This window comes from Sabethes cyaneus, chromosome 2 (assembly GCF_943734655.1).
Source record: "Sabethes cyaneus chromosome 2, idSabCyanKW18_F2, whole genome shotgun sequence".
Lineage (NCBI taxonomy): Eukaryota > Metazoa > Arthropoda > Insecta > Diptera > Culicidae > Sabethes > Sabethes cyaneus.
The window spans coordinates 146798732-146819850 of NC_071354.1; the positions used below are offsets into that span (position 1 = coordinate 146798732).

The 21119-nt window shown below is 38.3% G+C and overlaps 3 protein-coding genes across 3 annotated transcripts; 2 read left to right on the top strand and 1 right to left on the bottom strand.

Annotated features, from left to right (window-relative positions):
- Positions 1 to 3334: 3334 nt before the first annotated feature.
- On the top strand, positions 3335 to 5731 carry LOC128735900 (ADP-dependent glucokinase). Its single transcript, XM_053830379.1, has 4 exons — positions 3335 to 3349; positions 3675 to 4079; positions 4249 to 4413; positions 4469 to 5731. Exons 2-4 carry the CDS (start codon positions 3733 to 3735, stop codon positions 5445 to 5447), a joined length of 1491 nt encoding a protein of 496 aa, XP_053686354.1. The 5' UTR covers positions 3335 to 3349; positions 3675 to 3732; the 3' UTR covers positions 5448 to 5731.
- A 250-nt stretch (positions 5732 to 5981) lies between these two features.
- On the bottom strand, positions 5982 to 7460 carry LOC128737430 (HMG box-containing protein 4). The gene is made up of 5 exons (XM_053832063.1): positions 7359 to 7460; positions 7129 to 7298; positions 6835 to 7074; positions 6230 to 6781; positions 5982 to 6171 (listed from the first exon to the last, which is right to left on the bottom strand). Exons 1-5 carry the CDS (start codon positions 7381 to 7383, stop codon positions 5995 to 5997), a joined length of 1164 nt encoding a protein of 387 aa, XP_053688038.1. The 5' UTR covers positions 7384 to 7460; the 3' UTR covers positions 5982 to 5994.
- Positions 7461 to 9590: 2130 nt separating this feature from the next.
- On the top strand, positions 9591 to 17241 carry LOC128736160 (uncharacterized). The gene is made up of 8 exons (XM_053830639.1): positions 9591 to 9633; positions 9676 to 9757; positions 9830 to 9941; positions 10018 to 10371; positions 15259 to 15585; positions 15864 to 16064; positions 16131 to 16781; positions 16819 to 17241. The coding sequence occupies exons 1-8, from the start codon at positions 9591 to 9593 to the stop codon at positions 17239 to 17241; spliced, it is 2193 nt and encodes a 730-aa protein (XP_053686614.1).
- The last annotated feature ends 3878 nt before the right edge of the window (positions 17242 to 21119 follow it).

Sequence of the window (21119 nt, forward strand, 5' to 3'; positions counted from 1 at the left end):
GTGAAAAAAATTCAAGGAAAAAACAGTGAAACACAGGGAAGCTCTTTCCTCACCAATGGCATATCTCATTGGCTCTCAGAAGCGAACCATCGAACTGTCAAAACCTAGGTCAAAACTATAGTGACTACAGCAAAGTTTCGTTATTTGGTGGTTCGTTAATTGGGCGGTTCGTTAATTGGGTGCTCGCTAATTGGGCTATATGACAACTTGAATGTCAAAATTGTATGGAATTTTCGAGTTTAGAAATTTCTAACAACTGTCAGTCGGCCCAATTAGCGAATCAGCTGGAGTGCAGTCGTGGCCCAATTAACGAATTCAGGCTGTATATATTATAGGGTAACCAACGTATTTTGGACCCCCTCAGCAGCTGTACATAATATGGACACTTACAGCAAAATCAAATGCAAGTGTCCAAATTATGTACAGCTGCTGATGGGGTCCAAAATAGGTTGGTTACCCTACACTCCGTATATAGTCACTCTAGTCAAAACTATCCATTTTAAACTATTAACCAAAAAGTTAAAAATTTCGCGAATGGTTCACAGCCTAAGCATATTTTTGGCATTTTTGGAAGTGAGATACTTTGTGTTGCCAAAAACGGATAGGGGACGAACAGGTTAAGAAGAACAGCTAATATAATACAGAGAACTTATGATTTCTAAAAACCTAAATACAGTTTTCTTCAGTTCAATATATTGTTTTCAAAAGCAGCTAGTGAAATATTTAACAAAAAATGTTTTTCAATGTGTATTTTGAGTAATAAAAATGGTCCGAAAAAGTGAACTTTTTTAGTGCTGCGGGTGAAACGGACAATGTGTGGGGGTAAGATGGACAGGTATTGTAAATCGCCCCAACTGAGAGCATATTATTATTTTTGACCCTTAACAAATTGAATACGTAAAATATGGTGGTGTTAGGGTTGCCAAGTGGCCGGTTTTTGGCCGGCCCGACCGGTTTTTCACCTGCAAAGCCGGTGGCCGGTCAATCCTGCAAAAAGGCCGGTTTTCCGACATAGGAAGCCGGATTGGTACTTTTTTCTGATTTGTTAAATTTTCTGATAAATTTATTAGCAATCCTGAGCAGTGGCAATCCTCTAGTAACAGTCCTCTAGTCCATTTCACCCTACCCCGTAACAAAGTGACAGTTAATAACAGTTTCCTGTAACACCCGCCAGTGTCAAATATGTCGCGACGATCGTTTTTACGTGCCGGTCAAAATTGACGCACTTCGATTTCCAAAGGAAATGTTAATTTTAGTTACGTTAAATGTGGACGCAAAAAGCTGTCTGGACAACGATTTGAAAAGTGCGAATTGATTATTTCAGCATTGTTTCATGTTTTCGGTAAAACTGTTTGAATTCTTGGTGGGTTGTTTGATTGATTTGTTTACAAGATAAAAAGCGGTATTTATTACAAGATTGTCACTCTTGTGTACAAGTTGTCTGCTCTAAAGTATTTAAATACTGCGTGTTTCATTGAAAGTTATCCGCTGCGCAATTCAAAATGAAATGCTCTTTCATGATTGCTGGATCGATTTTGTCGTTAACAGAACAAGTTAAGCAAAATTCAAGAGTAAATCCAAGCAATAGAGATCGTTGCAGTTGTACAAAAAACACTCTGTTACATGACAGAACCAAAGAGAGCATGCTATTATGACAGAAGAACCAGTTATGCTGCTATTGTCAGTACCACGGAAACGTTTTGATACTTGACATAATCTTGTCAGTTCGTGAAATACTCTATTGAAATAATAAACCAATTCAGATCTTATATGCACAAGGGATTTTTTGCCAAAACAAATGATAATAAACTCTTTCTTCGATATTTACGCCGCTTTCAAACATCTGTCGTGAACCATGAACCAGCAGTTTTAGGTACGTTTGATTAGTATGGGAGCTGTCACATTGTTACCGGGTTGATTTCACCCCATCATTATACATTTTTTTAAAGCGTTCACAATTTTTCATACGCAAATGAAATTACGTATTATTTCAATGCAGACGTTACCTGAAAAGGTATTAAATTGAAATACTTCATGCTATGGGCAACATTTTGGAATTAAACCACTCAAAAAGCTTAATTTCGATGGAAAAAAAGTTACATCCAGACGCAGAATCATTTCCAATTTTTAGTTTTTCTGTACTTTATCAAAATTGGAAAGTTCTAAATGATGATGGAAACGTTCAGACATCATGAGATAGCAAGATGGTTGGATTCCCATCAAAACATTTACGAATTTTAATGCTTAACTCTTGGCTTAACTAGTAGAATCAACCACCTGTTCGTCTTACCCACCCTGTTCGTCTTACCCACAGTTCTCCTGCTTTTGTTGCCAAAATCGAGGCATGTCAAAATCGAAACACAGATAAAATCGAACCATGCCAAATTCGAAATCCCACTGTATCTGCAACATCATCATCTAGAATATTGCTCTTTGCATTGAAAGTTGGATTTTGAACATACTTGTCCAGTCACACATTTTGTAGGTGAGAAAAGTTTCCAAAATTTCGTGGGAAAAAACCATGAATCTTGGTTGATTTCTATTTAAATTCTAATGCTTACGTAGAGTTGTTATCGACGCAAAGAATAATATAAAAATAGTTTCTAAATACATAATTCCACGCATAATTCATAACTTGAATAAATATGCAGCATATATGAAATAAATGAAAAATTAAATACTATTTGCTTTCCCTACAACTGGTACTGGCGCCACTGCTAAATCAAATGTCAGCTCAGATGGGAGAGTTGTAATGATGGGAAATGTCGGTCAAAATCTATAACGATTATTGATAAAGTTTCGTTATCGTTAATAATTAATAACGATAATATGGCAATATAAGCAAAAATACGTAAGAAATAGAACAAAAATGTTAAAATAATAACAAATCAAGAAGAAGATTTCACTTTAAACCCTCCAATTTTTGATATTCTTCCATGACGATAAAGTTTGATGGTATTATCGATATAAGATTACTAGCGATATTATCAGTAGCACACTTTTCATCACAGTTTTGAAGGTTGCACTTAATAACTGTGCAGTCCAATTGAGTGTGAAGAGCGCAATATTAATAAATATTATTGTGGCAAAAACATGGCCGGCTACTATATATGATGTCTGTAAACTGTAATGCCCGGACAAATCTGGATGTCTGGTAACCCTGGTCCAAACAAAAACATGTTTTTGTCTCTTCTCTGTTATCTGGTTTCTCTACAATCTACGTTTACCTTTGTTTTTGACTGAGAGCTGAGCTAAAAGTTAATCTGATTATCGTGGTGTTTACCGATTTGATTATACCAAGTGGTTCTGTTTCTGACTGTATTTACTACACTCTTAAATGATTCTACCTGTAAATTGGTCGGATTTAGTTAAAGTTAGGTTGAAACTACTCAAAATGCCCTTAAAGTGTACAAACTCAGATTTTGAGTAGTTTTTCAACCAAAAAATTGGTAGTAGGAACTTAAAATTGCGTTATTTGTCATAGAGAATAATTCAATTATCGGTAGCAAGTAGCCAAAATTGGTTGAAATTTTTACCCAAAGTTTGAGTTTGTACACTTTAAGGGCATTTTGAGCAGTTTCAACCTAGCTTTAACTAAATCCGAACTATTTACAGGTAGAATCTTTTAAGAGTGTATAGAAACAGTGTAAAGTATAGTTGTTTCAATGAACTAGGTTCAACGTTTTGTTAGATAAAAGTGTTACCTCGAAGCTCGAACCGGAAAGTTTTGCAATGGCAACAAGTTCCTATTTTGCTTTTCTTACCGCACTAAGTGTGTTCGCCGCTTTATTTGCCATAGTGTATCAGGCATATTTGGCATCTAATGATTTGAAAAGACTGACCACTATCCTGCAAAATTTAAAAAACTTGGAACATCAATACCCGGTGCATAGGCCACGGGTCGCCATCGGATACGGTTCATGCAGCGATCTGTACGTTAAGGCAGTAAATTTTCTGAACTTCTCCGAAAGTTTGGAGAAATTTTTACAGCAGAAAACATTCAACGTGGACGACATCACCACTGAAGAAGATTTCTTACAGAGCTTTGCTTATTACTTTCAAAGAGGAGCCGCGGCTGAGTAAGTTATTAACTTCGAGTAACTTAACTAAAATCAAAATGTATATCAAAACAATTTGCTGAGAAATGTTTATTCTAATGTTAATCTCCTATGATTAAGCAAATGGTTTTTCGGTTTAGTACTATGCAAGCATCGTTATATTGGGGAACAATAAATAATAAATTTTTAGGCGTTTCACTGTCAACAAAGAACTTTTTCAAAAGTTAGTTAATTCCGCGAAAAAATCATCTGCGGCTGAGCCTAGATGGGCCCTAGGAGGAAATGCTCCTGTCATTGGATCCCGATTAGCTGCAGAGGGTGCCGAGGTGCTGCTAGGCGCAAAAATGTCGTCTAAGTAAGTATATATTGCGTCGTATGATCTAACATAAACTGTAAAATCGGTATTTCAGACTAAAGTCCCATTTGAGGAGCGACATAACGCTGACAGGCAGTTTAATTACGGACGATGATATTCACTTAATTCTAGAATATAAAACCGGTGATGAGTGGGGTACACTTCGAACTCCACGTGCCAATCGGTACATTTTACATAATGACCACCATAATCCGTTTTTAAGCTCACTGGAGGAATTCGAGCAAGGTCTACAAGAATTCAATCCTCATTTGTTTGTAGTAAGCGGTCTGCAAATGATGGATAATTACGTATACGAACCTGGTGTCAGGGAAAATTTACTGGAAAAAGTTAGCAATCAAATGCAAAGTCAATCTAGCGATACACTAATACACTTTGAAATGGCTAGCTTCGTCGAGCTGGAGTTATTAGAATTACTTCTCCAACATGTTGTACCCTACAGCGATTCAATAGGCATGAATGAACAGGAACTTGATAACCTCCGGCAAGTTTTAGAAACTGGTAAAATCAGTTTGGTGGCCGACTGCAATCCACGTGTTGCTCAATCTTTAGATCAGGCAAGAGCTGTCTTGCGCATATTGAACGAAGACTACTTTAAAAACCACGTAACAGACCCAAGTCGAAGAATGCTGTCCCGAATCCATCTGCACACTTTAGCATTCCAAGCTGTTCTAGTGGTTGGTGGCAGTAAATGGAATCATACAAAAAATGCAGCGGCAAAAGCATCCCTAACTGCGCATCGACACGTTTGTGCTAGTCAAATTGTCAATCCGGATGCCGCTTACCGCCTTTTGGACGATAGTTTTGCTTCCTCAATGCAAGATGGAGCCATCCGGATTCCGTTTAGTGATGAGGATCCTGTTTCTTGCTGGAATGAAACGTTGGCAATCAGCGAACAGCAACATCAATTGGACGTAGAGATCTGCGTAGCTCCAGTGCTAATCTGCAAGGTTGCCAAACAAACGGCAGGAGCTGGTGATAATATTTCCGGAGCAGGCCTTATTTTACAAATCTAGTATATTTCCAAGGTTATTAACGGCCTTATTTTTGAATACGACATATCGGTTTTCCGATCGAATAAGAATGATATTCTTGAATTTTCCAGCAAAATTTAATCGATGACTGTGCTGATCAAATCGGATCAGATCGAAAATACGATACGATGCACTCAATAGTGAGAATATAATCTTAAAAGTTTGTGCTTGACATTCCATCGTTAGAATTAACAAAAAAGTTGAAGTAGCTTTTAGAACACCTTTGCATTTTTTTATATTTTTAAATATAGTTGACAATAAACAATCAAGAATTTCCTCACCACAATTCCATGATATACGATACCACAGGCCTTTTAAAATATCAATAAAATTCCGAAAACTTAAGTTACTGTTCACCAGTGCAATACATTTAGTGTTGACAAAAATTCCGTAGGTTTTGAAAAATATATGTTGAATTACAAACGGGTTTTATGATAAATGAATTTGAATGCAACGAATTTGATCAAATTTATTGATTTATTCAAATAAAAAATCATTAATTTCTAACTTATCCACTACGCTGCACAGCTTACAAACCTGGCATTACGTATGCAATGTTATCTAACGTATTTTGAAAAACTTCCTTTAGATGCTCAACATCTGGCTGTAATCCCGGAATGTGTATAGTTAAACACATCAAGGGTCCAAGAGAGCATAGCAAACTGTCCAAGAGCACTGAAAGACTACCCGAGACAGCGATTTGACCCTGGCGGAAAGAATCAAACTTGACATACACAAATATGCTCGATAAGAATTGATCCTACCTCATGCTCCTTAAGCCGCTCACCAATGATAGTCAAACTATCTCCAAGTAGCTTCAAATGTGCTGCAACATCGGATGGTTGGCAACCGGGAAGCTTCGCATGGCCACTTTTTGTTGGAGATTCCGGTGAGAGATGAGTACTGGACGCAGCAGGGGCTTTAGTATCAACAGTAATATTTGCCTTCAGTTGTGCCTTTTTTCCTCTGGCTGAGTTGAGACTATTGTTGCTAACTGTTGAAGAGCATGTTGTAACGTTGGGTCCAGCGGCTGCATTACCTTGCTCTAGATGCAAGTATCGTTTCACAAAAGGGGAATCCATGGCTTTTTCTTTATTTTGTTTAAATTTGTTGGCTACTCGCTTAGCACGGCGTTTCCAATTATGCTTCTGATTACTCGGTACATTGGCCCACATTTCACCAAGCCGCTTAGAAATTGTTCCGAAATCAAGATCTGGGTTCGACAGCATTTGCTTTCTTGCTTCCTTCGCCCACAGCATATAAGCAGTAAATCGACGCTTACCTTTATCCTTCCGCTCAGTTTTACCTGTAACAACCTAAACAGAAACATTTAAATCTACTTTTCAGCAACTTTTAGTGTAGATCTCACTTTTCCGTCTTTAAAAATCTTCTTGTATTTGGAAGATTTTTCCAACATGTATAAGCTACGCTTCGGAGCCATCTCAGTGAGCAGTTCGCTATCACTTTTCTCGTCTTCCTCTTGTGTTCCATCCATGTCCTCTATATCCGAGCCATCATCGTCCTCAGAATCCATAGTGGACTCGTTGTCGTCCTCTCCCGAATCAGAGAGAGGCTCACCATCGTCCAATGGAATATCGGCAGCAATGTCCTAAAGAAATAACTGTAAGATGCTTTGTCCATTCAAAAACTCAAACATAGTTACGGCCAAATACTCCAAACCCGAGGATGTAGATCCAGAACTGTTAAGTTTCAATTTCTGCGCTTTCTTCTGTTTGGCATCGGAAATATCATCCGGAGACTGAAAATCCATTAGTTTCGAAGATTTCTTACAAACTCTTCCACTACGGGACACACCGGTTACTTCTAATTCAGCTAAAATATACAAAACAATAGTTGAAGCCATTTTATCAAACCAAATGAAAAGAAAATTACTGTGGTTTTTCGGTGTATGCTCCATGGCGCACTCAATATCTCAAGCTGAGAACTTCTAAAAATATTAATTTCGTTCCACTATTTTACGAAAATGTTTTGTTTTTGTTTTTGCAGCTTTTCTGTAAGAACACAGATGCCAGATTTTTCTGAAAACATTTTTTTAATGCTGCTTGAAAACCAAAACCCGACTCAAGCCCGCCTAAAGCCCTATAAGGTGCCGTTTAAATATTACATAACGCTGCAGGGGGTTGGGGTAGAAATATTGCTGATTGCAAGGAAAATTGTACCATCCAAAGTGCGATATCGCTCATAAAAGTGCTATTTTGCATTAAATCGTTTCGGTCTCTTCGGCGCACTTTTTCGTTATATTCCAAGCAATAAGTGCGCCGAAGAGACCGAAACGATTTAATGCAAAATAGCACTTTTATGAGCGATATCGCACTTTGGATGGTACAATTTTTCTTGCAATTGACAATACTCAGAGGTGAGAAATACGCGGAAGCAGCCATCTTGGAAGCCAATCGAGCAGCGAGAATTGTCAAAAGGGAGCCAATCGAACACGCATACTGTTTGCTTAAATGTTTGATTAACAAGTATTGAAATAGTTATGAAATCTACCTAAGCTTGTCACGCATCTTGAATATTATACCACAGAGAACAGACAGCGAAAGGTCCCCACTTGGATAAAACTTATGTCAAATTAGTTGGGAAACTATAGTGATGATGTCGCTATAGGCGCATAAAATTCTACACTATACTCACAACAGCTAGCTTCTGGCGCTGGCATAACGCTTACAGTCCATATATGCTAGCGCCAGAGGAGCCAAAAGTTGTCAGTGTGCAAATCAAAAGTATCATTTAGTTGGGAAACTATAGTGGTGATGTCGCTAGCATATTAGGTGATTTTAATTTGAAATTTTATCCAAGAATTCCCGAAAAATTTGTTCCTGAATCCTGTCTGTTCTCTGTGATTATACTCGGACACAGTGTGTATAAAGCTTTGCAATGCATTTTACACTGATTAAGTTGAAAAATATATCGCTCTATTGTGCAAAATTGATGTAAACAAAACAGAAGCGGATCATGTTGAAAACAATCAAGTCACACTGCTATGTACTTTGCTTCAAAACTTGTTTTATTTTTATTGGTCGGCCATCAGCGCATTATCAAGAGGCTTCAAAACTTGTTGTCAACCTCTATTACCACCACTATCGGAAGTGGCTTCAGCTGACAGCTGTCGTGACAGGGATCTGCTCGGTTACGCACTAAATATATGGGAGATGACACGGGGCGAATCACTTCAAATTTATTAAATATATTAAATATAGGGTAACCAACCTATTTTGGACCCCATCAGCAGCTGTACATAATTTGGACACTCCCATTTGATTTTGCTGTAAGTGTCCAAATTATGTACCGCTGCTGAAGGGGCCCAAAATACGTTGGTTACCCTATTTATGAATATTTTCCCAAGGGTCGGACACTCAGCACATTGTGCCACGGCACTCCAGAGATATCAAGCGACACACCTCTAAAGCCTTAAAAAAATAACATTTATAGGGCTTTACACACCTTCAGTTCGATTTTACATATGAAATGGGTGCACTGCCAGTTGTCAAAATCATCTCGCACGATTGCCAGATCTATCAGATTATATCGAATTTAACAAATCTTGCAGTTCGGCACTTTCGGTACAGCATCGGCCACAGTTCGGCTCGTTTCAAGTCGCCTAACATGAAAACGGCTGTGCCGAGTGACCGACCCCTTGATATTTACATACTTTTACCCGGGTGCTAAATATATATCCAGCTTTTTACGAGCCATAATGGCGGAAGGCATAATCCGTGTTCGTAATATTTGCACATCCCTTTTGACAAGTTATGCGTACGTCAAACGTAACGTCAGATACTTTCAGTCTAGCTCTAGCAGCAAAACAAAAACACTTGTTAAGCATACACAGCATTTTGTTGAAATTTCGCATATATTTAAAGATATGCCTGTTAAGTGCTGTGTAAAAACATGTGGTGCAAGGTACGGTGAAGTGAAAACTAGTTTTCATCGTTTTCCGGCAATTGCCACGTATCGCGATTCATTGCGACGAGAGCTGTGGAGGACAGCTGTTTCGATCAACGTGAAATGTATTAACCGCAGTTTTGTGTGCGGACGTCATTTTGTAACAGGTATTTGCTGTTTCTCTTAGATAAAAAATAAAACACCTTGCTTGTTTTATAAATGTTGAACTTCAAAGGAAAACCAGCTCCACCTTGCGCTATCCGTGAGATAAACTGGATACCTACATTGTTTTTGAACCACGCAGATGATCCAAGTATTTCAGCGACTCAAGCACGCCGAACTGCATTGGGAAATGAGCATTCATCTTCAGCAAAAAACGGCTGTGGGTAAGTATAGTTTATTAGATTATTAAACTGTAATAATTAAATTTTCTATTTCTTGGTCGATTAAAATTTCAGGTCGTGTGTAAAACAAAAACCTGACTTGCCCGGTATTACCGAACACCCAAACCAATCACCTTTGGAGCACGATAGCAACACGAAAAACTTGGAAAACATCGAGTTTGATACAGTAAGGGCATTTTCATTGATGTAAAACTGTGGCAGTAAACGAATATTAATTTTGCGATATATTTTGTTTATTTTAGAGTTATACATCGACATCCAGTCTTGAATTTCTTGATGAGGAATGGTTGGAGGAACATTTGGAAGAGGATGGAAACAACAGCTCAAGCAACGGATCAATGAATGAAGAAGTACCTGATCAAGAAAATATACATGCTAGCAATGACAGAGCGGTGCGGACAAACTATGCTGAACAAGAGCTAATCGAAAAGTTACGACGGTCGTTAAATGATAACAGAGAGGAAATAAGATATCTTACGGACGTTGTATCAAAACAAGAGGAAGTGATAACTGGTTTCCGATATGATCTGAAATCATTCGTAAACGATGATACTAAAGTGAAATTATTAACTGGTTTGCCTTCCTATTCACTATTAGTTAGTGTGTATAGTTTTGTAGAAAAAGGGATTTATACTTACTCGCAGGTTATTAACAAAGAACAAGCGTTTATAATGGTGCTTATGTACTTGCGTCAGGGCTTAAGCTTTTCGATATTGAGTGAAATGTTTCAAGTTTGTGTTGCAACGGTGTGTAAATATTTTTACTCGTGTCTTTTCACCAAATATATTATATTAACAATATGGTTCACTTCGCAAAATCCCATATATATCTGAAAAGACGCAAAAGTAACACCTTCTTGTGGACAAAAAGGTGACTAAAAGCTTTTTGTAATAAAAATTTTTAAGCGTGCAACCAATACATAAGCGTACCGACAGAGTGCAAGCGACATGCGACGCGACGCGACGTTTCTTGCTGTAGTTAAGGCCCAGACACAATGCATACGGATTTTACTACGTTGCGGATATTTGACAGAAAACCCATAGAAAAACTGTCAAATTGCCGCAACGTAGTAAAAACCGTATGCATTGTGTCTGGGCCTTTATACGCGCAGCCCTTTTTCGCCCGAAACAGTACTGTGTATTTAGCAACATGAGAGCGAAGTCGTGTTGCGTCGCTGTCGCGTTTACTCTGTACGGGGCCTAAGAAACGGTGCGGTAGACAGAATGTGCTATTTCTAACGCTATATGACGTCATACTTGTAGATTGTACTTAAATATAAAAATTAATTGTGTTACTATCCATACCATGCTGGTTCCTTTGTTTACATAACGAATGACAGAATCCAGCAAAGATTCAGGTGTTTAAACGGCATGTTTGTTGTTTAAATAGCAGCATAACTGAATTAGAAAAGCCGTTATACCTGTAAAACGGGCAACACACACGGTATATTCGATATAAATGAAAAAGAAAAAAATCAGAGGGGTTGTGTACAAGACACGACCGCATATATAGGTGACGCAGGACTACGTAAGTCTCTTTGTAGTGATAGTAGCATGTATCCATGCTTGTAATCATTCGTTTCTTCATGTATACATGCTATATGCAACATATATACATGCTACATGCGTTGTATGTAACATTTATCAAAGTAGTAACATTGCATACGTTCAATCCTCAAAAGATTTCAGAGTTATTTCAATGTGCATTTGGAAACAATTTAACAAAATCAAGAACACAAACTATTGCTTGTAGCTATCTACTAGGTAGCAGACCTTACAGAAATTAAAGATTGTTTTTATTACCCATGGTTAGCCACGTTGAAGGGATTTTACCAATTCAATCCTATTTTATCAACAGCACATCTTTTCACTACACTTCTAATGAAATGGCAAGCATGCGTATTCATATAGAGTCATATTATAACCGAACACTACAGCTGTAGCACATTTTTCCAACACAGATATCAAACTCGCCTAGGTCGTCTCGCAGTAAAGAATTTGCGATCTGTTGGAACAACGAACTTTTGTCGTTTTTTCTGGCACACTTCCCTAACACAGACATCAAATTGGACTAGGTTTAATCGCGTTCGTAAGAAATCTGTTGGCACGAGGGGGTTTTGTCACTCTTTCTGGCGTACTTCCCAAGCAAGGACATCAAAATGGTCTAGGTTTAATCGCGGTGTTAAGAAATCTTGTTGAAATGAGGAAACTTTGTCACTTGTTTTGGCTTACTTCCCAAGCACAGATATCAAATTGATATAGGTTTAGATCATCCTAAAGAATCTTCCAACCAATCATGAAGCGAGAATTCTGGTAAAACATAGGTTCATCATTTTCAATTTATCAATAGTTCAACATCAAGAATCCATGCTTTTCTTCATTTGGGGCAATTCTTAGAAGATTTTACGATCGATTGGTGTAAGAATATTGAAAATCGATCGGAAAACCGCTGAGCTATTAGCGCTCAAAACCTTTCATTTTTCGTGACGCTCGCATTTTTCGATTTTTTGGAATGACACCCTATCTCAAAACTTGCCGTAAGACGTAGTCCTACGTCAATAGTCCAAAATGTAAACAAAGGCGCCACGCCGGTTTTTGTCAATTGACGGCATGATTTGGTCTATTTCATGAATGCAAAAGCGATAGAGCTTCTTAATCGTGAATTGAAGATAGAACCAACAAAACGGCGAATGTCGCAAGCGCGAACAAACCGAGCGAGAGCTGATTTTCTTAAGCTGGTCGCTCTCCCGTTTTGTTTACATTTCCGGCTTTCGCCCTTTTGTTACTTCTATCTAGAATTGGCTAAACTCTGTACTGAAAGTTGAGTTGTTTCCGATAGACGTGTCGAATTTACGGTGTACATTGGTAACCTTTTATGCCGCTATGGCGCTAGTAGTTGTGTCTTCAGGATTGTAGAAGAGTGAACTATATTGTTAATATAATATATTTGCTTTTCACGCTCTACAGACAACTAAAAGGGTTAATACGTTTTCCTCCAAGAGATATACTTGAATCGAATACACCAACAAAATATCGCAATATATTCGCAAATCCTATTACTGTGATTCTGGATTGCTTTGAAGTTTTCACAGAGAAACCTGGAGTCAAAGATGCAATTATTAAAATGTTTAGTAGTTACAAGCACCACTACACAGTCAAAATAATGATTGGTATTACTCCCTACGGATATATATCATATATTTCGAAGCCGTTCACTGGGCGCTCTTCAGATAAATTTATTACTGAGATGTCTGATTTTACTGATAAGCTACAGAACAATGATGTTGTACTAGCAGACCGCGGCTTTACAGTCAGGAATAAAATAGAGGCTAAAGGTGCACATTTGATGGTACCAGATTCAGTTAACAGGAAAAGGCAGCTTAGTTCAAGTGCCGTCGAAAGAACACGAGCTTTGGCTACTGTTAGGAACGAAGTAGAGAGAGTAATTGGGAGCTTAAGACAAAAATACTTGATCTTAACTAACCGTATTCCTATGACTTTACTTAACCATGAGCACAACGGTGAAAATGTACTTAATATGATTGTAGTTGTATGTTGTGCATTGCACAATCTATGCCCTAGTATCGTTACAGGATAATGTTGTGCAGCTGTATCTGCATTAATCCAGAATATTTGCTCTAATGCCTATGTAGGGTAACCAACGTATTTTGGACCCCCTTAACAGCTGTACATAATTTGGACACTTACAGCAAAATCAAATGGAAGTGTCCAAATTATGTACAGCTGCTGATGGGGTCCAAAATAGGTTGGTTACCCTATATGACAAAACAAAACAACATCATTGCCGTTGTCGCTCTTTCTCTTTCGTACTACATCAATCACACTATGTCGCACTTTTTGTGCCAGTTGCTCTTTTAGACTGCGGTGTCCAGTAAGGTGCAAATACGGGATAGCAGTAGGTTAGCTAATTAGTTAGGTTGACTCAGTATAATTAATTTTAAGTGATGTTTAATTTGTAAGCTGTATAATTTAAATTACCGAATGCGTGCAACATAATGCACCAATAAAAGATTCTTTATTAAGTATTAAGATTCTTTAGATTCTTAAGTATTAAGATTCTTTTCCCTGACAAACAGACAGAACACTCCCCCTTTCTTTTGAAAAATGAGTGTTTTTTTAATGGACGATGGATTTAACGCGAGCGTCTTGTCTGTTTGTCTGTGGTTCCAACTCTCGTTCTGCAAAACTTTGGTGGGAAACTATAATCACAGACAAACAGATATAACACTCACTCTGCCATTCGTAGCATGCTGTAATATTCATTTTAAATTGAGTGTTGGTCGGGAATGTCTCCGTATTCATCAAAGTGGCGCTTTTCAACGAAAGAAGCGAAGACTCCAGAACTCAAGACTGGGCATAGAAGGAGGTTCGCATATATCATCCTTTTCGCACGCCTAATGGCGGCTAGTGGGTACACTTTTCGACAATGTTTTGGGAACTCTGCTCACGTATGCTTGAAAGTTCTACAACAACAATTAAGGCTGGAAATATCAACTTAACGTGAATAAAGTTGGCAAAGGCATGCTAACGCTTTTCGAAAGTTGTACCCACTAGCCGCCATTACGCACACGAAAAGGTGGATATAACTAAGGATGACACTACTAACGCCATCTCCTCCTATTCCAAGGGAGTTAGTACTGCTTGCAAATGTTAGTGACCGCTACCATCCGAAAGAATGTGTTCGCACAGACAAACAGACGAGACACTCGCGTTAGTTCCTTCGTCCATTCAAAAACAACTTATTTTTCAAAAAAGCATGCTTCGCAACATGTCCACACCACGGCGCTTGAGTGTTACTTCGAGTTTCCAGTATAAAACTATACAAACGTAAAAAACCTATGCAATTAAAACCCTGCAAATGTAAAAAACCTACAGTATAAAACCCTGCAAATGCAAGCTACTCCGCAACATGCATAACAGAGGGCGCTAGTGTGCTAGCAAAATGTGTAGGACGATGGTTTTTGAAGAATTTTCTTCTGTGTCATGTCAGTTCGTCAGTGGTATTCATGTGATGTTGATCTACGATGTCATACAATGATGTCAGTATGATTATGATGCTAGAGTGATGGCACATATACAACTTAAAAGATACGACCGTCGTCCGTAGAGGGCGTACTGACCCTGTCCGTCGAGATTTGACAGAATGCCAGAGGGGTAACAGAAGGAAATGTGCCATATAAAATACTTGCTTACTCAAGGAATGCTCCTGTTGTAAGTTAATATTTGGGAATGTCGATCAGAGATGGTGCTAGTGTTCAAGCAAAATGTGCGTGACAATAATTGTTGTTTTGTTGATTTTTATTTCAGGAGTTATGTCTGTTTGTCTGTGCTTGGTGGCGTTGCTGGCATATCCAGGCGATATTTATCAATTTAAAATTTTATCCAAAAATTCCAGCAAAATGTGTTCTTTAATGGATATCTATTCTCTGTGGTATTACTGACGTGTAAACATAAATGTGTCAGTGCAAATCACCGAAAATGGCAAATCAAGTCTGCAAATATTCATCGAAGATTAGCAAGTTAAATGAAGCAGATATTTCAAGATACCATGAAAAAATATTAGCTGTCGATGGAACTGATCCCTATCAAATGGAATATAAATCGGATATATTACCATTAACCATAGACTACGATAGAATTTTTGCATACCTCATAAGTCGTTTGTCATTTCGGACTGGAGCCCCTCATAGGAATATGAAATCTTTGGATGCATACAAGTCCTTTCAGTCAGGTTTTGTAAAAGACGTAAAAGGATGCAAGTATAAGGAGGTGTTTGTTATTACTGGACAGGTTTGTCATAAGGTTATTTGTTCAAAAAAAATTGGTATGCAATTACTTGCATCCCAGTAAGCCCACCTAGTTAGCTTCGAGGTGCGATGCTGGTCCAACAAGCCAGTCGTCGTAGGTTCGAATCTCAGCTAGGCAGTGCTGCTGAAGTCAGTATCAGTAGGATCTTTGCACCAGGTCCGTAATTGTTCTGTACTTTCTGATAACCGGCTGTGAAGTCAAGGGTCAAGTCTTAAAGACGTTTGTAACCCAACACTTTGCTTTTCCCTGTATTATTTTAGGTACTTCATAGCTTGTCTATAAATCAACCACCAGCGGAATGCTGGGTTATTATTAACGACGCCGAGAATGAAGAGCATACCAGAGGGGAGATTTTAGCAGCTCATTGCGACTGCACGGCTGGAGCTGGGGAAACATGTACCCATATTGCAGCGGTTCTATACGCATTATCGTATGCTAGGGAAATTTGTCTCGGAAAAAAAGTAATACAAATGGGAAAAATTGTCTACTAAATTTTCAATTACTTTTCAAAACTTTGGATTTTATAGTTGTCAGTTACGGAATTACCATCGTACTGGATGGTTCCGGGAGGTTCCGCAGCAACAGAAGATTTATATAAACCGATTGACAGTGTAAATTTTGGCCGGAAAAGGGAAACATTCTGCGAGCTTCGCGACTATGCGTTAAGCAAAACGGAAGAAGAGGTCCGTATTTTCTTAGATAATGTAACGTCCGCAGGTCATGAGGTTGTTGCTAGACGAGCTTTTTTTATGAGTACTGATGCTGAACAAGAAAACGTATCAATTAAGGATCGATTACTAGACTTTTCCTTCGTGAAGCGTTTCTCTAACGAAAATCACCAAAAAACATTGGAGGATTTAATAAACATTGGAAAAACGATAGATTGGTCCACTACCATAGAGGACTGCAGATTTATTGAAGAGATGACCAGAAAGCAACATGCCGAACCGATGTGGTTTATGCTGCGGTACGGAAGGATTACAGCTTCGATATTTTCACGATGTTTGAGGACCAGTCTTTCAAAACCTTCTAAATCCCTACTTACCTGCATATTTTCTCAAAATCAAGGCCAATACTTTCCTGCAACACTTCACGGTAGACGTAATGAACATAAAGGGGTGATTGCTGCAGTTGAAGATTTTAAATGTAATGATCACATCAATGTTAGACACAGAAAGTCATATCGCGCAGGGTTGTATTTACCCACTCGCGATTTCTGGTTTGACGATTTCACCAGAACATCCGTACTTCGCAGCATCACCAGATTACATAATACAATGTGATTGTTGCGGAACAATAGTTATAGAGGTCAAGTGCCCGTTCAAATTTGATTTGTTGACACGTGACGAAGGAATAGAGGCTCTGCTTAGTCGACACTCATCTTATTTGTTACGAAATTCAAGCGGAGTTTTGACATTGAACCCCAAACACCCTTACTTTTATCAAGTCCAAATGCAAATTCTTGTTGCTAACGCCGCATATGGCTTGTTTGTCGTTTGGGCCCCCAGATTCACACTAGCATTCAATGTTGAAAAAGATACACAATTCTGGGTTCATAATTATCCTAAAGCTAAATTGTTTTTCGAGAATGTTTTAGCACCTGAAATACTCGGCCATTATTTCTCTCTTCGTAATTAAATAAAGTAACGGATTCAAAAAATTACATTCTTTATTTTACTTCAAATATGCTATTTTGCAATCCTAATAACAGGAAGACCTCCCAGTTGGCCTCAAAGAAAGACATTGTTCTAACAAACCAGTCGTTCAAATGTATGCTCAAATTAGGGATGGGTGAACGGTTTACGAGCCGGTCAAATGAACCGGTTCACAAGAAAGAAAGAACGGCTCTTGGCAAACACCACGGTTTATCAAACATACCCGAAGGTGACACAAAGTTTGGCTCGTGAATCGTAATTGATCGAACTGTAAATTTCGCGAACAAACGAAATGCTTATTTGAATCGATTCGGGTTGCAAATAAATGGTTCGGAGCCGCTCACACAAAGCCGTTTTGCCCACCTCTAGTTCAAGTCTTGGCTGGAGAGGCTGTTGATTCAATAGAGATCGTAGTACTAGCCGTACTAGTTGTCCTGTACCCTATAGCTGGCCAAGTCTGTCTGATACAAAACAGGTCAATTTCCGAATGCGGAATGTAGCACCAAGACCTAGACCAAGACTTTGTTTTTTAACGAGAGAAAAACAAAATTATAACACTGACAACTAGCTAATCTGGAAAGAGAATAAAAGAATGGAAAAATATAGAAAATTTGATTATTACAGTTTAATAATCTAATAAACTATACTTACCCACGGCCAACGTTTTTTGCTGAAGATGAATGCTCATTTCCCAAAGCAGTTCGGCGTGCTTGAGTCGCTGAAATACTTGGATCATCTGCGTGGTTCAAAACAATGTAGGTATCCAGTTTATCTCACGGATAGCGCAAGGTGGAGCTGGTTTTCCTTTGAAGTTCAACATTTATAAAATAAGCAAGGTGTTTTATTTTTTATCTAAGAGAAACAGCAAATACCTGTTACAAAATGACGTCCGCACACAAAACTGCGGTTAATACATTTCACGTTGATCGAAACAGCTGTCCTCCACAGCTCTCGTCGCAATGAATCGCGATACGTGGCAATTGCCGGAAAACGATGAAAACTAGTTTTCACTTCACCGTACCTTGCACCACATGTTTTTACACAGCACTTAACAGGCATATCTTTAAATATATGCGAAATTTCAACAAAATGCTGTGTATGCTTAACAAGTGTTTTTGTTTTGCTGCTAGAGGTAGAGCTAGACTGAAAGTATCTGACGTTACGTTTGACGTACGCATGACTTGTCAAAAGGGATGTGCAAATATTACGAACACGGATTATGCCTTCCGCCATTATGGCTCGTAAAAAGCTGGATACCGGGATTGATCACTATTTTACGAAAGTTTCAACCTTTTTCAATATGATCTTGAGCTGTCAAGTACCATCATAACAATAACAGTATGTGGCAAGAGTTGTTATGATGAGGTGGACACATTTAAAATAGTAAATATATTTATCACATATTGAATATTTATGCAGGAAGTGATTTACCCCGTGGGAGATGACAACCTTGCCATCCCGTTGCTTTTAGAAATACTCAGAGGTGAGAGATGCGCGGAAGCAGCCATCTGGGGAGCCAATCGAGCAGCGAGAACTGTCAACAGCAAGGGGTTTCCAGAAAGGCGTAAAAGGGTACACGCTGCTGCCCACATTGTAGCGCGCGTGCAGCCCAGAACATCTAAGGACTTCACGGACCTGTTATCGCTCAATCTCATTTTGCTGAACACGTAGTGCGTAGTAATCAGAGATTACTTTTGTAATCATTTACGAATAAATTAGGTAATCAATGATAATCAGTAGAGTAATCAATGATAATCTAAAGTAATCATGATTAGGGTAACCAACCTATTTTGGACCCCATCAGCAGCTGTGCATGATTTGGACACTTCCATTTGATTTTGCTGTAGGTGTCCAAATTATGTACAGGTGCTGATGGGGTCCAAAATACGTTGGTTACCCTAATTTATAGTATCACAAGAGATTGATTACTGGTAATCACCCAGTAAACCATTTGGTTTGTATATCTCGATTGCAACTGAGGTATACGAGATCATATCTGAACGAAAAAGTTATATTTCACGCCATATAAGAACATATATGTACCAAAGTGGAGGCGATATACGTGCGAAAATTTTGACAACTAGTTGTAATTCTATTTTGCGCAGTTTTTATAACACGCAACTAAATACTCCTGAATATATGATTAAGATATAATCAAATATTGCAATTGTCTATCCTGCTTTATAATTCACAGTCATGAATTGTATATGAAGACACGCACGACTGCAAAACAACTTATGGTTCACTTCGATTTGACAGACTCTAACCATTATACAATTCCAATGTGAAATTGACATGAAAACGATTCAATGTGAACTTTCTATTACGATTTCGTGTTATCTGGGCAGAGGTTATCAGTAAAGTAATCAAAAGTAACTTTTTTCGAAGGTGCGTAGGAAACCCCTTGGTCAAAAGGGAGCCAATTGAACACGCACACTCTTTGCTTAAATGTTTGATTAACAAGTATTGAAACAGTTATGAAATGTACTTAAGCTATTGGCACGCACCTTGAATACAGTGGACCCCCGTTCGTTTGAACGATTCCTCATGCAAACTAACGGGGTTAGCTTTTAATTTGAGCAACTGGTAACCCTAAATATGCTGGAGCTTGTGTGAGCTGGCTGCCCTGTTCTTTGTTATTGTTTTGGTGGTTTGATTCAGTTGCAAACAGCGAATATTTCATTCTCCGATCAGATTTCTACCATAATCGTTGGGAAAACGCATTTCGAAACAGATTAAAGACGCTATATCAGTACAAACAAATCGTGTTTATGTGCATTGTCTGCATAAGCAAATGATGTCATATTGAGAATGACATTTGAACCATTTTTAACTTGCACATCGTGCAAACCGACGGGGTTCAATAAAAAGTGTTCAGATTAAAAACGGTCAAACGAACGGGGGTCCACGGTATTATACTCGGACACAGTGTGTATAAAGCTTTGCCATTCATTTTACACTGATTAAGTTGAAAGATATATCGCTCTATTGTGCAAAATTGATGTAAATAAAACTGAAACGGATCATATTGAAAACAATCAAGTCACACTGCTACAACATGTTGCTCTGCAGCAAGTACTGGCAGTTTTTGTACACTGATGCCAAATCGTACACGCTTAAAAAATTTGACCCACTTTCACGAAAAGTGGAACAGCTCAAAACATGCGTATATTTTACACACTATTTTGAGTAACTCTTACTCCTTTTATGAGTTCCACCGTACAAGCTCATTAATGAGCAATATTTACTCAAAAATGAGTGCCATTTCACCCAAAACTGAGTAGTACTTACACAAATTACGAGTAAATTTAACTCAGTTATGAGGTCGACCTAAACTACTCAGAATTTAGAAATTGCCATTACTCAAATTTTTGGGCTGTTCCACTTCTTGTCATAGTGAGTCGGTTTTTACTCATTTTTGAGTTGAAAGTCACTCATTTCTGAGTTAATCTTATTCATTCGCGGGTTAAATTTTTTAAGCGTGTAGGCTTTAGTTTCCGCGTTTCTCTTACTGTGAGTATTTCTAGTTGCTTTGTAGTTGCGTTCAGAGCTGCCATAAATACAGATATTTGTGCATGCATTAATTTGGGACCCTACCGTTTTCTCCGGAGTATTTAATTTTCTCGATCTAATCTTTTAAATAACATAAATAGTTTATGGACTACTTTAAAATTCAGGAACATTAGTAGAGCCAGAAATCACAGCAACTGAACTAATTGATGGGTCCCAAATTTATGCATGCACAAATATCTGTATTTGTGGCAGCTCTGGTTGCGTTAGGCGGTTAGGCGGGATTGTGGTCATTCGCATATTGCTACTTTACATCCGCTAGTCTATATAGTGTGTAGTTTCTATAAACTT

What these genes read in the sequence shown, in the direction of transcription:
- LOC128735900 (XM_053830379.1), top strand. Translation starts at nt 3,733, where the DNA reads ATGGCAACAAGTTCCTATTTTGCTTTTCTTACCGCACTAAGTGTGTTC. An exon ending in CAAAGAGGAGCCGCGGCTGA is followed by an intron (nt 4,080 to 4,248) that starts GTAAGTTATTAA and finishes ATAAATTTTTAG; the next exon opens with GCGTTTCACTGTCAACAAAG. An exon ending in GGCGCAAAAATGTCGTCTAA is followed by an intron (nt 4,414 to 4,468) that starts GTAAGTATATAT and finishes TCGGTATTTCAG; the next exon opens with ACTAAAGTCCCATTTGAGGA.
- LOC128737430 (XM_053832063.1), bottom strand. Translation starts at nt 7,383, where the DNA reads ATGGAGCATACACCGAAAAACCACA. An exon ending in CGGGTTTGGAGTATTTGGCC is followed by an intron (nt 7,075 to 7,128) that starts GTAACTATGTTT and finishes TTATTTCTTTAG; the next exon opens with GACATTGCTGCCGATATTCC. An exon ending in AGATTTTTAAAGACGGAAAA is followed by an intron (nt 6,782 to 6,834) that starts GTGAGATCTACA and finishes GTTTCTGTTTAG; the next exon opens with GTTGTTACAGGTAAAACTGA.
- LOC128736160 (XM_053830639.1), top strand. Translation starts at nt 9,591, where the DNA reads ATGTTGAACTTCAAAGGAAAACCAGCTCCACCTTGCGCTATCC. An exon ending in TGCCTTCCTATTCACTATTA is followed by an intron (nt 10,372 to 15,258) that starts GTTAGTGTGTAT and finishes TAAATGTGTCAG; the next exon opens with TGCAAATCACCGAAAATGGC. An exon ending in TGTTTGTTATTACTGGACAG is followed by an intron (nt 15,586 to 15,863) that starts GTTTGTCATAAG and finishes GTATTATTTTAG; the next exon opens with GTACTTCATAGCTTGTCTAT.